The sequence below is a fragment of the Gopherus evgoodei genome, chromosome 17, assembly GCF_007399415.2.
Source record: "Gopherus evgoodei ecotype Sinaloan lineage chromosome 17, rGopEvg1_v1.p, whole genome shotgun sequence".
Lineage (NCBI taxonomy): Eukaryota > Metazoa > Chordata > Testudines > Testudinidae > Gopherus > Gopherus evgoodei.
The window spans coordinates 17,066,454-17,082,073 of NC_044338.1; the positions used below are offsets into that span (position 1 = coordinate 17,066,454).

General features: G+C 40.0%; 1 protein-coding gene across 3 annotated transcripts in view; it reads left to right on the forward strand.

Moving 5' to 3' along the window:
* ANKFY1 (ankyrin repeat and FYVE domain containing 1) overlaps positions 1-15,620 on the forward strand; it is a 62,555-nt gene that overhangs the window by 41,959 nt on the left and 4,976 nt on the right. For 2 of the 3 annotated variants that reach the window (XM_030536346.1, XM_030536347.1), the window contains exons 14-24: positions 1,630-1,783; positions 3,433-3,601; positions 6,416-6,534; positions 7,495-7,651; positions 9,114-9,314; positions 11,412-11,588; positions 11,955-12,102; positions 12,336-12,426; positions 12,865-12,989; positions 13,937-14,083; positions 14,731-14,821. In XM_030536346.1, coding sequence (XP_030392206.1) covers positions 1,630-1,783; positions 3,433-3,601; positions 6,416-6,534; positions 7,495-7,651; positions 9,114-9,314; positions 11,412-11,588; positions 11,955-12,102; positions 12,336-12,426; positions 12,865-12,989; positions 13,937-14,083; positions 14,731-14,821 — 1,579 coding nt within the window. The remainder of the gene's footprint in view (positions 1-1,629; positions 1,784-3,432; positions 3,602-6,415; positions 6,535-7,494; positions 7,652-9,113; positions 9,315-11,411; positions 11,589-11,954; positions 12,103-12,335; positions 12,427-12,864; positions 12,990-13,936; positions 14,084-14,730; positions 14,822-15,620) is intronic. The other variant, XM_030536348.1, reaches the window with a different exon arrangement.

A 15,620-nucleotide genomic window follows, 5' to 3' on the forward strand; every position in this document is an offset into this window, starting at 1 on the left:
CAGCCTTGTATTTACACTTGAGCTAACCTAATTTATTAAGGGGAATAAACCTATTGGATTTTCTTAAGGTAATATGTACTGTCATTTTACTTGAGTGGTCCAAAATTTGGGTGAAAAATCAGTAACGAAGAAAACAAAAAATAGCTTTTGTAAAACCCCAGAATCCTCTGAGTAAAAACAAAGGGCCTTATAGTCCAGTAACTGTCCAACTCCAGGCTTCAGAGACTGTGTATCCATCAGGTTTTTTTAGAAACCTTGTTAAACTAGAGGAAACAATCTTAATCAGGAGGACTCATGAAAATTCACTGTAGTTCCGTGGTGCAAAGTTCAGAGAACACTTAGGGTTAAGTTTTTATAGCCATTTTTTAAAGCTTTGTATCTACTTTGTGTGACAGATTGGTCTTTTGGATTGCTTCATACACAGAGTAATGAGCCAGCAGATGGAAAAACTGCCCCCTCCCCCATCTTTCCAGGCACATGGAAGGCATAGTGCTCTACATGTAAAAGGAAAACTTACCCTTTCCTCAATCTATTGGTGGTTATGTTCCCTATTTCTCCAAAGATACTTTCTATTTAAATGAATTGGACAAGTCATAACTCCTTCCTCTGACACTTGCATCTAGCCATCCTTAGTTTGTGTGGCCTCAGTGTACTGTAGGATAGCTTTCTGGCTCTGTCAGTGAAATCTGAACTTCATGAAAGACAAGCCAGTATGCTTAATTTTCCTTGCAGTCAAATATTTTGGTACACAGCTACTTCAGATCCATGTAATAGCTAGGATATTTACGTATTATGTTCTGTTTTGGATCAGTTTATCTTAAAAGCAAAATGGTGATGGAATCTATTATGCCGACATATCTTTATTCTATCTTGGCATTTTTAAGTGCATCTCTGGAACTATGGCAGTGCAATAGGTTAGGCACCTAAATACTATAGTGCTGGACGCTTAGGATTCTATGAGTGCCAAAGATGAAATGTCAGTGAGATGTAAAGCTGGTGCACTAACCTGTGTTTTTTTGGTTGGTTTTTTTTGTTTTTTGTTTTTGGTGTTTAGCCAAATTGAAATCTTGTCTTCAGTTAGGGCAGGGAGGGGGAAACAGTGGTCTCATTCTAGCTACCTTTTTATGCACAACATAAATCCATTACAGTTCAGCAGTTGTCACCCTCTGATCAGGAGAGGCCTAGAGTTAGACATGATGATGAAGGTCAAGCTAAAGAATTATCGTCCGAGCTATGCTGAAAGCCACTGTGCTATGCCTGGCTCCAAGTGTTCTAATCTTCATGAATACTAAATCCACTTTCCATTTAAGACAAACAACCTTAAACAGGGGCATTAGCAGTGTGGCTGGTGGAAAAATTAACCACCTCACATACTTGTGAAGATAATTGTACTAATGTTAAAATTAGCTAGTGATGGTTTACATGTAGAGACTGAGGTTTTTTACTTGTTGCTATAGATATAGATCATTGCTTCAGTTTGAAGCAACTTGAAAGTTTCAGGTTAACTTTTTCAATATATTAAAAATGGGAATATCTTGATACTAATATCTTCATGGATAAAACTTTAGAGGATCCTTATTGTAACTTAATTTCTGTAGGGATAAATATTAACAAGTTGTCACTTTCCAGGCATGCACACCATAGCAGCTCAGCTACTTGGGTCTGGTGCATCCATCAATGACACAATGTCAGACGGACAGACTCTGTTACATATGGCAATACAGAGACAGGATAGCAAGAGTGCTCTCTTCTTGCTGGAACATCAAGCAGATATAAATGTCAGGTAAGTGTGTGGTTTTTGTGTGTGTGTATCTGTTGCTGTAGCTCTGAATTGGAAGAATACATAAGAAAAGTGATTGATTTCAACTGCTGCTAAATGAACAGCTCAGGAGTGAAAAGTGCCTATTTTTAAACTATATAATTTGTCCCAAAATGAGTTTTTAATTATGGTTGGTGTACCACCTACAAAGTTGGTAACACACATACTCCCTTCTATCCATGTCAGATTTCCTACAGATAGCAAAGGTTGGCTTGCCCAAAGATCAAGGGTTAGAACAGGGGTAGGCAACCTATGGCACGATTGTCAGTGGCACTCTCACTGCCTGAGTCCTAGCCACCGGTCTGGGGGGCTCTGCATTTTAATTTAATTTTTAAATGAAGCTGCTTAAATTACATACAACAATAGTTCAGTTGTCTATTATAGACTTACAGAAAGAGCCCTTCTAAAAATGTTAAAATGTATTAGAGGTCTGTTGCATCTTGCGCGCATTTAGCATGCACGATTTCAGCTTTATGGGATTGGCAAAAACAAAAGAGAAACTATTTTAATACTTGTACCTGTAGTGCGGGCGATTTCCGCCCACCATTACACTCAATGTGATTTTGACTATATGCAATATTTGCTTTATGCGCTGACTGCGGAACGTAATCCCAGCGTAAGATGTGACAGACCTGTATTGGCACACGAAACCTTAAATTGCAGTGAATAAACGAAGACTTGGCACACCACTTCTGAAAGGTTGCCGACCCCTGGGTTAGAACATGGCCCTAGCGTTAACTCAGCTTTTTAGCTGCTATTGGTGTTTGTATTCTGAGTCACTTAGCATAGTGGTATGGGGAAGGGGTGACATGAAATGCTTTCGGTGCTAGATCTGCTCTCCTTTGAAACGTGTGTGCGTAGGTGCCCAGGTCTAACTTTATAAAATCATGTGCATCCTTAAATCTCAATCCAATTTTGAGCAATAGATTTAAAAATTCTCACCCCAGTAAGAGGAATGGAAGCCCCTCAGGTTTTTATAGCTGTTAATGTCTGCTGACTCAGGAAGACAGCTTAGCTTAGCATTGGCTTACACGTGATTCATCCTTGGAAGGCACTCTTCCAAATCATTATGGCTAGAAACCTAAAATTAAATGTAAGATAACACCTTGTGAGTGGGAGCCAGTCAACAGGCTGAGTGACACTGTTGGACTAATGCCAAATCTCCCTGTCATAGTCCAGTGCCTCTAGTTCACCTTTGCTCTGAAGAAGTGGTTCATTATGAATGATTTCATGCTCCTCCCTGGCAGTAACTGCCCTAAAAAGCAGTCTTTGGTTGCAACAGATGATACCTGATTGTACCGGAAACACATGCTGAACCACACCTTGATGCTGTCCATTAATACACCATCTTTAACATTATGGCAGTGATAACTGTTGGAGGAAAAACAGTGAAAAGACACACTAAGCTTGTGGCTAGTGACTAAATGTGTTGACATGCCCTTCATATGTGTCTTAAACTAGACACTCTTTTTTCTAACCAAGGAGTTTAAAACCAAGTATACGAATCAAGGGCTGATACTGATTGGTCTGCCAATAAATCACTGCAACAGAAGGACTGTATTTTTAATGAGGTGACAACAATAGACCTTATACAGCAACTGTACATATTACAGAACTCAGGATGGAGAGACCGCTCTTCAGCTCGCTATAAAAAACCAGCTTCCACTTGTGGTTGATGCTATTTGTACCAGAGGGGCAGACATGTCCGTGCCAGATGAGAAAGGGAATCCTCCACTATGGCTTGCCCTGGAAAATAATTTGGAAGATATTGCATCGACTCTGGTAAGATGAGCATTTTCACTGTACCCTTAAATTTTTAGTGTTTTGTCAGATTTTATGGTTTACTAGTAATCAGTCAAATGCTATTGAGAAGCCAAATTAATATATAGTACGCTAGTGGTGTAGGAATCAATCACATGGGCTTCTGTAGCACTGTCAGATCTGGTACCAGTCTACCATATCCAAAGTGGGCTTTTAGTCTTTTTTGGAAGACTTCTTCTTTAAACTCTTAGTTTTGTTTCTAGTCAAAACTTAAATGCTCCCTACCAGCGCACACTTCCCAATTCTGTTTTTAAACTTTCATGACTTTTGAATCTTTATCATCCTTTATCATCCCTAGTTTTTTTAGGTTCCTTGAGAACTTGTTGGAAAATGTCAAGAATCAACAAAAATTTAGTATTGCAGCAAGAACTAAGTATTTGCTGGACCACATGCTAATCTTCCTGTATGGATCTAGTCTGTAAAGGTACGCTAAAGCTTGTACATCTCCTCATGTAACTCTTACTGCTGAATCTGGTTTTTTAACATGTAAACTTTATAAAATACCAAACAGGCTTCAACTTGATTTTTCCAGACAAGATCTCATGCAGCCATTAGGTGATCCAGCAATGCTCTTACTACTATTAGTCTCTTTGTTAGATACGGAAGGGTATTTCAGTGGTCACTTTCACAAGGGACCTTTAAATAGAAGGGAGGGTGGGGGGAGACTGTCAGTAACTAAACCAGAGGATTTTTAAGAAAAGCTGACAAGTTGAGAAATTTTGGTTTCATAACTCCTCTCCATAAGGATGCTTCTTTTTAAGCCTAGGGATTGTGTGGGATCAATACATACTATATTGAGATTGGAAGACTAACTTTCAAATAAGTAAATACTTTAGAGATGACCTAAACATAAGGCATATGATATGGCAGTGACTATTAGTTAATACATCTGTAGTACAGCACTATGAAAATCGATGCAACTTATCGGGAAAGATCTAAAAGCTTTTTCTAAGTGTTCCAGCATATGAAGGTAAAATGTATAACTATAAATATAAGGGTCAAAACTAGAAATATAAAATTTTCAAAACTCTAAATATAAGTGGTCTGACCATCAAAGGTATTGACACCTCCAACTCATTAGCTTCCCTTAAAGTTGGGGGTCCTCACTCTATTGGAAAAGTAAAGTCACTTTTTAGGTCCCTACATTTGAAAATTTAAACTGCATTCCTTCTAAAATTTTCTATCCACCTCCTTCAGATTATGGGAGATGTGACTTTTTGAAATTTAAGCATTGACTCTTGTATTCATGGTTGCATAGCAGAGCAAGATTCCAAGTACACATTAATCTAAAATGCATGGTAAAATAGTATTGGTTATTAAAATTTAATTAGTCCTCTTTTATTTTCTTGTGGGGTGTGGGCACAGAAAACTGTGCCCTAAGTGTGCATGGAATTTGAGGATATATTAGGAATATTCAACTGCAGCTTTTTTTTAGAATTATTCCTATAAGTCAATTTGTTACTGTGATTACTGACCCCATAATATCATTGCAAACTTCAGACATATTTTTTATGCTAGTCTTGTTGCTGGCTATGTGTGAAGTTGGGAAGGTCAATGTTCTGTGGGGTTTTTGTGCAGCCAGTTGTTAAATAGCAAATGTCTCCAAGTTGGCTCAATTGCCATAAGTATTCTTTAGACACTTTTGTAGTTGCATAACTTGATCACTTTTGCTATAGGTATTACTTAACAAGCAGATCACTTGTAATAAAAGATAATAGCCATTTAATTTAAAAATCACCTCGCATGTCAAACTCCAACTTGAAGCTATTTTTATAGCCTAAGTTATTAAACCCGTAACAAAAGGAAGTGCAACTACATTATTCATAGCAACATTATTCCAGTGAGCTTACTTTAGTTTTAGCTTAGGTATGTTCCTGTGGTGTTTAAAGGCTTTCTTGCTGCTTTGTGAAAGCTTACGAGTAGTTAATACATCTCAAAATACCTCCTGAGAGAACTAGCTGGCCAGCTTTCTCTCCCCCCCCCCCCCCTTTTTTTTTTTTTTTAAAAGCTCCTTTGAAACTTTTGCCTTCCAGTCCCCCCTTCCCCAAAATTTCCAGAACATCTTGTTGGCAAACAAATGGGGTTTGATGTAGCAACTTAACTTCAGACAGAGTTGTACATGACTTGACTTTCTACGTGCATGAAAGAGTTGGGGCAGGGTGATGTCTTAATTCTGTAAAGAATGAGTGTCCTCTGGCGGCAACATATTTATAATTCTGAACAATTTTTAATTGAACAAATTCTTCCGTTCTTGCCTAGAAGGGTGCACTCACTGCAACTTATTTGGTTCCTGGTTCTGCTCTAGGTCTCTTTCCATTGAGCATGACTAAAGTTTTTGATGTACAGTGGATTTTCCCTGTGAACAGGGTCAAAGGAAGTGATATTAGACCTACTGGATCTCCCACTTGCGTGTGTGTGTGGGGGGGAGGGGGGAAGAGTTACCATGGATCTGATAAGCTGGAGCTACAAACCACCTTGCGCTTACTGGATCGATGACTAATCTGGTCACAAACACATTTGGAACTTGTTCCTCTTATTGCAATCTCATAAAAATATTTCACAGGACTAGAGACGGCAGTTCCTAATCCACCTTTTCACAAGGGGAATATATTACAAAAGCCAAGAAATATGGAAGGAATAAAAAACCCCCCCGGTTGCAGTGTTACCATCATAGTGGGGAGGCATTTCATTGCTACTCTTGTTTTAAAAATAGCCAAGTGAAAGTTTAACTGAGATGCAGGCATCTTAGCTTATTGTGCTTCATTCTTAATTCAGGTAAGACATGGCTGTGATGCAACTTGCTGGGGTCCAGGACCAGGTGGATGCTTACAGACACTTCTGCACAGATCTATTGATGAAAACAGTGAACAAATAGCATGCTTCCTTATTCGCAGGTCAGATACAAGTCTGTTTTACAAAGTGGTGTAGCCATTTCGGTCCTGGGATTTTAGACCAAGTGAGTGAGGCAATTTCTTTTATTGGACTAACTTCTGTTGGTGACCGACAAGTTTTTGAGCTACCCAGAGTTCTTCAGGTTGGTGTAGTTCAGAAGCATCTCTCTCCCCCTCTCCAACAGAAGTTTAATCCAAGAAAAGATTACCTCACTCACCTTATTGCACTACAAAGGAAACCTCTTCTTTTTTTTTTTTTTTTAAAAAGAGTTTGTGCACATGTCTATCTTGTTGAGCACCTTCAGACAGCACAGTCCATTATACTGGAGAGTGGTGCTTTCCCAGTGGATGCTGTCGTCAGCATTACCCAACACATCAGTTTTTGGTAACTTTTTTTAATGTATTCCATAAAAGACACTTTTAACATCTGCAAACAAAGCATAGGTGTACTAGCAGAGGGTAAATGCACATCTTACTTTTGTTATGCACTAACAGTGGGTATGCACCCTTCATTAATCTTAGTGGATGGGTCGTTCTCATTAAACTCAATCTTCCTTTGTTTAGATTTTTACTCTTCAGTGTGGAACAGGCTTCATTTATGAAGCACTGACAAAAACTACCAGGTACACACTGCATAGTAGCTCTCAAAGTTGCTGTTTTGAAATGTCACTTACGCTATTTAAGGGACTTTGGTTCGTTCAGTAGTCTAACATGCATCTTGGGGGCGCACTTTAACAATGAAAAGCTTAAATTTTTTTGTAGTAAATGTGTAAATTCTCAGTAGTGTTAAGGATGCTACTATAACCATAGATGAGAGTAAAATGAATTCTTGCAAGAGGTTTAACACGTGCACACACGCAATAGCTGCTAGTGACCCTCTTGTAAGGCAAGAGCTTTCCATATTGGTTGGGAGCTGTTAGCATCAGTTCATCCACCATTGGTATGTTGCTGCTTTCCTTTTAGTGGTTGTGATGTAAATAGTCCTAGACAGCCAGGTGCTAACGGAGAAGGAGAAGAGGAAGCACGTGATGGACAGACACCTCTGCATTTGGCAGCTTGCTGGGGGCTGGAAGAGGTGGTACAGTGCCTTCTAGAGTTTGGTGCCAATGTAAATGCACAGGTATGTAAAAATATGTAGGTCTTCTTTATTTAAAAGTGAAGACTCTCTCTTGTAAAGTATCTCTTTCCAGTTTCCTTGAGACTTTTGGTTTAACATGGGAATCTTTTTGTCACTAATTGGTGTCAATATGTTGCATTTTAAAAATGAAAATAGACTATTCAGTGCTCTCCCTTCTTACCCACACATTTGGGAGGCTTTTTGTCTGATTGGACTGGGAAGTCTACTCAACTGGCTGTCATACATGTGTGCAACTTCGTAATAGAGGTGGTTTCAGAGTGGTAAGCATGTTTAGTCTCTATCATCAAAAAGAAGGATGAGTCCTTGTGGCACCTTGGAGACTTACAAATTTATTTGGGCATAAGCTTTCGTGGGCTGAAACCCAGTTCATCAGATGCATCCAATGAAGTGGGGTTTAGCCCACAAAAGCTTATGCCCAAATAAATTTGTAAGTCTCTAAGGTGCCACAAGGACTCATTGTTCTTTTTGATGTTTATCTCTTTCCATATATTGTTATCCTCTTCGGATTGTAGAAACTGAACTACTAAAGAAAAAAATGAAGAAATTCTAATAAAATCCTGAACTTAGGATGCACACATGCCCCAAAGGTCCTGCCTGACTATCCAAAATGTTCAGTTTGACTAGATGCATGGCATTGGTTTGTTAGAACTGCAATCCCATATGTAACTGCATGTATGTTGGTAATGATTCATATGATCCATCCCAAAACTTCCACCAATCTGAAAATGCATCATAGCATAATATGCATGTCAGGTAGTCCTGAAAGTATCTTTGTTTATATGTTGCATCAATTAAGACACTTCTTTTTTTAGATCAAATTATTAAAGCGTTTGTTAGGCTAATCCATGGAATTTTCTAGTATGTTCAGTGCTTATTTCTCCTCTAGTAATCAAGTCCTAAATGCCTCAATAGCTAACACAAATAGAGTATATGAAAATAACAGGTAACAAAAGACCTAAAGTAAATATACCAATGTGCTTGTATGATGCAGGAAGGGGAAAAGGCAGGTGGAAGGTGTGGGGGAGGGGAATGTTGAAATAGTCCATAGCTGAAATAGTAAGTCTTACTGAGATTTGCTTGAGGGTTTCTTCAGTGGGCACATTGTGGACACGACTGCTAAATACTCATGAATCCAACAATGTGTGGCTCTTATGGGACAGGGAGAACCAGTATCTGAGAATGTGAATCTGCTTGTTGTGAACAGGTAGCCCAGATTAAGGTCTACTTCCCAAGAACCAAGCCAAATAACAAACTAGACTCAATCTGTTAAATAACAGAGGCTTTAAATGTTTCCTTAAATAATTTAGTACCTTTAAATCCCTGCATCAGGAGACTATATATCCCGTGATTGCTGTACTACCTGTCTCTGTTTTTAGAGATGAGAGGAAGCTTTTGCCCATTACTGTCTCTGATATGCAATGTGAAATTCGTGGTCTATTTGTAGGATGCAGAGGGAAGAACTCCAATCCATGTTGCCATTAGCAACCAGCATAATGTCATCATTCAGCTGATGATTTCACATCCAGAAATCAGACTGAATATGCGTGACCGGCAGGGCATGACTCCATTTGCATGTGCTATGACCTACAAGAATAACAAAGCAGCAGAGGCAATCCTGAAGCGGGAGGCAGGAGCTGCTGAGCAGGTAAGGTGGGGACATGATATGCATATTAGGTTCTTTAACTGACTAGATGCACAGGTGTGTTAGTAGCCTGTGCCCTGCAGAGATTATGCTTTATTTTGCTCTTGGCTGGCTTATTCCAGATATTAATCCAGTGTGGCATGAAACCAAGGCCTGCTAGAAACCAAAGGCTGCCTGTGTGAAGTGGTGTGCTGAGCCTTGGTGTTCTCATTGTTCTATATAGTGTCTTGTCAGTTCCTATAGCCATGTTATCTCCACGTCATGCTCAGTATAAATTGAAGGGTGAGTCCAGGCAGACTTTAATAGTAGTAGTTAATAATAAAAAAAAGCCAGGAGAAGCAGGGTGCTATTAACTTTGTAGTGAAATAAAACTTGTTTCAAGCTGTCTTATGTTATGGACTTCTACTGAAGTAAACAGGCTAGAGTAGTGTTATAATTCTTAAAATTAGTAAACTTTTGTTGGTCAAGTACTGGCATTTGGACACTTGTTCTGATGCAGGAAAACACCACTCTTAGTTGTGACTTAATGCAATATAAAACTGTGGAACCTTCACCTGTATTGTCAGGCTGCTTGGTGGAAATTTTGGACATCTGTTCAGCAGTCTTCTCCTACCTTGTGTAAGTTAACTGTCTATTGAGTATTTTGGGTGCATTTTTAAATCTGTTACCTGCACTATCTAAACCTTGTTTTCTGTGAAGTATAACATAATCCTAAAAAAATCTGTGGTGCACTACTTAATGTTGCCTTTAAGGCACATGTGAACAGTGCCATGCACTCAGTGTTGTCCGTCTGTTCCCCCTCGCCCCCACGATAATGTGAGCACATCTTGCATTAGTGCATTGGGACTGTATGTTGCCTTCACTTGCACTGTTACACTCATGTAAATACATTTAACCAAAATAATGTGTTCCACAAATAACAGAACTGTTAACCTGTTTTGCCTATTTCATTAAAATATTATCCAACTTGCAATTACATCTAGAAATTAATAACAAAATGAAGAGAGAGAGAAATATGAAACCATACAAGCTGGTAAATTACTGGTTAGAAAATGGAGGACCTTTAAGAGCTAGCAAATGCATTCAACCTATTTCTTGGTAACTTAGTATCAGTTGCAGGGAATTGATGCTATCCAGTGGGTCTCCTCCATCTCTAACATCCTGGCTTTACAGTGAAAGAATGAGAATGGGCTCTCTGCTTGCAGATAATAACTGAGATGAGGGCAGCAGAAGGGTGACCAGATGTCCCATTTTTATAGGGACCATCCCGACTTTTGGGTTTTGTCTTATATAGGCTCCTATTACCCCCCTCGTCCCCCCCTCATGATTTTTTTCACATTTGCTGACTGGTCACCCTAGGCAGCAGGTATTGTAATATCTAGGAGCCCTGGTGGTTGATGACGTACAAAGAGAACAAAGACCATCCTTTTTTCTCCAAGGAGCTGAGAGTCTAAATATAAGATCAGAGAAAACGTATGGATATAGACAGACAACACAAGGAAACAATAGGGCATTATTGGTCAGCATGATGGGCAGATGTCTCAGTGCACCAGCAGCGTAAAAGGTTGTCAAGTTTTGTGGGCAGTACAGCTAAGTTGCCTTTAAGGAAAGATGTGAAGGAAGGATAATGAGTTAATTTTTTTTTGCAAATATTTACAGCAAGGTTCAGCATACGAGACAACAGTTCTTGTTCGGAAGCTTAACAGGTGGGCGATGGAGGCTGCCATCATTGGCCACTGCAGGGAGAGGTTGACATTTTTATACTCAATGAGAGAGAGTACGCTCTGAAGGGCCTTGTAGGTGAAACAAGTAGCTTATGTTTGGTATGATAGAAGGGGAACCAGTGGAGGGGATGCATAGGGAAGGGTGATATGGTCAAAGTGACAGGGCAGGAAAATGATCTTTGTAGTTGCATTCTGAAAGGATGTGAGTGGGGGCGAGAGATGCTCCAAGGCACAATGTCTCAATTATTGAATCATCCTTTTCTGTCTTTGAGAAATGCAGAATACTGGGGATCATCTAACTGACTTGATCTGTCCTGCTCTTCAGGAATGCCTTTATGAAAGGCTTCATTGTATGTATGCTCTCTCACTGCCTCAGGTGGATAACAAAGGTCGGAACTTCCTCCACATAGCTGTTCAGAACTCTGATATCGAGAGTGTGCTCTTCCTGATCAGCGTCCAAGCTAATGTGAATTCTAGAGTCCAGGATGCTTCTAAGCTAACACCTTTGCATCTAGCTGTACAAGCGGGCTCAGAAATTATTGTGCGCAATCTGGTATGTACTGGAGAAGATTCTAATGAATTTGAACTTAATGTACTTGATTTTGTTAGTGTCTCAATGCTGATTATAAACCCTTCTAAAATAGCTCAACAGTCACCTAGAGTCTACAGCATTAAACTGGGAGTTGAGATCCATGTGTCATAGTACCAAGTCTTGGCCTAAGTTGATATGACCACTTAATAGCTGCCTCAGTTCATCTCTGTATAATGGGAATATTTGCCTCCCATCTAGTGATCGTGAGAGAACTAACTGGAAAGCATTTATGTAGTACATTGAAGTGGAAATGATCTAGTGTACTGGTTGCTGATATGCTCAAAGGAGACATTTCAGGGCTCTCGTCAGTCTCATGTCTGTCTTCAGCTTCTTGCAGGTGCAAAGGTGAATGAGCTGACTAAGCACCGGCAGACTGCTCTCCACTTAGCTGCTCAGCAGGACCTGCCCATTATTTGCTCTGTCCTTCTAGAGAATGGAGTAGACTTTGCGGCTGTGGATGAAAATGGAAATAATGGTAAACATATCTACTTCTAGAATTTTGCAAATCTTTGCAGTTTAGCAATCCAGCTCTTGGTATCCTCTAGTTTGGGAGCTAGCCGCTGAGTGGATTGCCATTTCTTCAAGGGTATAAAAGGGACAGGATAAGTCTAACTTAAAAGTGGGGGCACACGACTTTGCTAGACTTCCTAACTACTGTGAGATGTCAGCAGTGGCACTTCAATTTTGGATTTCTTTCCCCATCCCCAGCTCTTCATCTGGCTGTGATGCATGGTCGTCTAAACAATATCCGTATCCTCCTGACAGAATGTAATGTGGATGCTGAAGCCTTTAATCTTCGGTAAATACTGCTGTTAAATGCTATTCTGCATGAACACGCTTTTAGATCATAAGCAACTTTAAAAAATGTGTGTAAACATGACTGCATCAAAACTTTTAATTCTGTAGATCAACTTAAAAGTTGACAATGCACTTTCAAGGTGCACAAAGCAATAAATGTTCAAAATTCACTTCATTCAAACACCTCTTAACAATTCTTTCAGTATCTTTTCTCAGCATGAATTAAGCACTTAAATCACATGCATTGAACTCTAAATGACTAATTCAAGAAAACAATGTGAACTTTAATTATCCATGCTGTGCTTTAAAACTGTATGCCGTGCTGCTTTATGGACAAGTCAGTCTGAAGCTGACTGAAGTAAATAATCCTAGTATAAACACATCTTGGTCTGCATAACACATAGATTTGTTGTAATATCTGAGCATTTTGTGTTGTCAGAGGTCAGTCACCAATGCACATTCTGGGACACTATGGGAAAGATAATGCAGCAGCCATCTGTGAGCTCTTCTTAGAATGTATGCCAGAATATCCTCTAGACAAACCTGATGCTGAAGGAAACACAGGTAACAAGAACTTAGTATTTTTTGAATCTGAAATTTTGCTGTTTAAAAAATACTATGCAATTGATGTCAACTGAGGAAAGCATAAATAGTTGGCATAACACTTGTAAAACTGTGATACACATTCAGTTGTTAATTTAAATCTGTTACTAATTTGTAAGACCAAATTAAAAGTTGTCTCAGTTCCAAGTTAATTGCACCTATGATCTCTTTATGAGCTCTTAGAGGGTGCCTCTCTTGCACTCCAGATCTCTAGCCATCAGGACCACCTCTCTCCAGAGAGATGTAGGCTGCAAACTCTTGCACTTCATTGATTATCCTCAAGATAATGCTGAATTCAAGTCAGACCTGATGAGATGACAGGACTAACCACCCTGGTTTCATAAAGTGAAATAGTATTTATTGTTTGTAAAGACGCATCTTTTCTGTAGGTTTTTTTTTCCTCTCTCAATAAACAGGCCTAGTTTATTCTTCTTAGGGATTCCGATAGCATTAAAGTAGTGCAGGGTCTGTCTCTCTTGGTCATAGTTCTGTCAGTTCTTCGATCCAGTGTATGTGACCTCTCTATGTCAGGGTGGTCGCTTCCATACACATGTCAGTTCTTTGCTTGCTGGGCCTCTTGAACCAGGTAAAACTAGTCGAGTCTATCCAATTTCCCACGAATTGAGACTTTTTTTTTTTTTTTCCTTTCTTCCTCCAGAGTTGTTAACCGCCTAGGGATTTGCACTAATTTAGTCATAGTGACTTCAGCTCCTGCAGGAAACCCTGTATCTCCCCCATTGAGTTAGGAATACAGTCACTAGCCCATACTTCTAAAGCTGATGCAGTAGTCCTTGAATATTCCATGTGTCCATACCATTGTCATACAAGTATCTCCACATGTTGCATCTGTGAGTGCGGGGAAAATATTAGTCTGCCCCAGTAGGGAAATGTCTGCCTTTGCTTTTCAGTGCTTCTCTTGGCCTATATGAAGGGAAATGCTAACTTGTGCCGTGCTATAGTGAGAGCTGGGGCTCGTCTTGGGGTTAACAATAACCAAGGAATCAATATCTTCAACTACCAAGTTGCTACAAAACAGCTTCTCTTTAGACTCTTGGGTAAGTACATTAAGCACTCAAGTATCCCAAAAAAAGCCTAGGCTGTTTTTTTAGTGAGACTTGCTTAAAGTTGGGACCCTAAATTAGTGCTCTGACTTTGAGGGGAGCTGGGCTCCCACAGATTCCGCTGCCTTCACCAAGAGTTGCAAGTGCTCCTACCTTTGCCTGACCTTTTCAGTGGATCTGTGCTTAACTTCAGGCACTTGGGCTTAAATTCTGGCCATAACTCTTAAACTGTCCCGCTTTTTACAAAAAGGTAAGGCAATCTACCAACATCACACTGGTTTTCAAAATGAAACATTTTGTTAAATATACCCCTTGACCACTTGCTTGTGTGCTCTTTGCACACACCTTGGACAATGAGAACAACTTTCTGGTACTCTTTAATGTTGCAATCCAGCTTCCTTTGACTTAATAGTTAAGAAAAATCTACTAAACAGTCTGAACTTTGGCACCAAATATGCTAAATACAGTTTCATTAAGGTTGGTGGGCACTTGTTCAGCTGTTTGAGTCTGTGATAGCGATGATCTAAGCTCTGAAAGGAGGGGCAAGGTGACCATTCTAAATATAGTCATAAAAATGTGTTTGAGCTATTAAGGGGGAGACTTGTTTCAAGGGACATACAAGTTCTTCACTTTCCTAACAGATATGCTATCAAAAGAACCTCCCTGGTGTGATGGCTCCAACTGCTATGAATGCACTGCCAAGTTTGGAGTCACAACAAGGAAGCATCATTGGTAACGTAATTTATAAAAGATTACTACCCTCTTCCTTCCTCTTTCTCCCGCCCCCCCCCCCTTCCCCGACTAACTTTCAGAATATAACTGGCTTGGTTTAAGCAATCTTGGAAGAAGCATAATCTTCTGTAGAGGTATAAAATGCACATGGATAAAGGAGTACTTGATCCCTGTGAATTAAACCCCTCTTCCATATTCTACTTCAGTTGCTAAGTAGAGGTTTCTTTCCAGAGCTCCATTGCCTGGCTGAAACAGCTCTCAGTGCAGGCTCCCATCTGAATGACTGGCTGTTGGGCAGTAAGCTGCCTGCAGTTGCACGTAAGGAAGGAGGTTGCCTGTCAAGGGAACTCCTTTTTCATCAGGGGTGAGAAGCCACTTGCGGTGTTGAGAGCTGGGGTGTTGGTGAGGGAAACCTGCTGTAAGCTGTGTAGTTGTAGTCATTGGTGGTCCCAAGATATGAGACACAAGGTGGGTGAGGAATATCTCTTTTTATTGGACCAACTTCTTGTCCCTCACCAACAGAGGTTGGGCCAATAAGATATTACCTCACCACCTGGGCTTGGGAACCTGCTGTCAGTTATCGTGGGGCTCCCAAGCTGTAGCAAAGAAGGAAAACCATAGGGACTCTGGAAGCAGTCTTACAGTCTATTGGATTGTGGTCCCGTACACACTTTTGTAGAACCTCAGAGTTACAAACTTACTCATCAGCCACACACCTCATTTGGAACCAGAAGTACACAATCAAGCAGCTGCAGAGTCAGAGGGTATGCGGGGGAGGGGAGCAAATGCAGTACAGTAC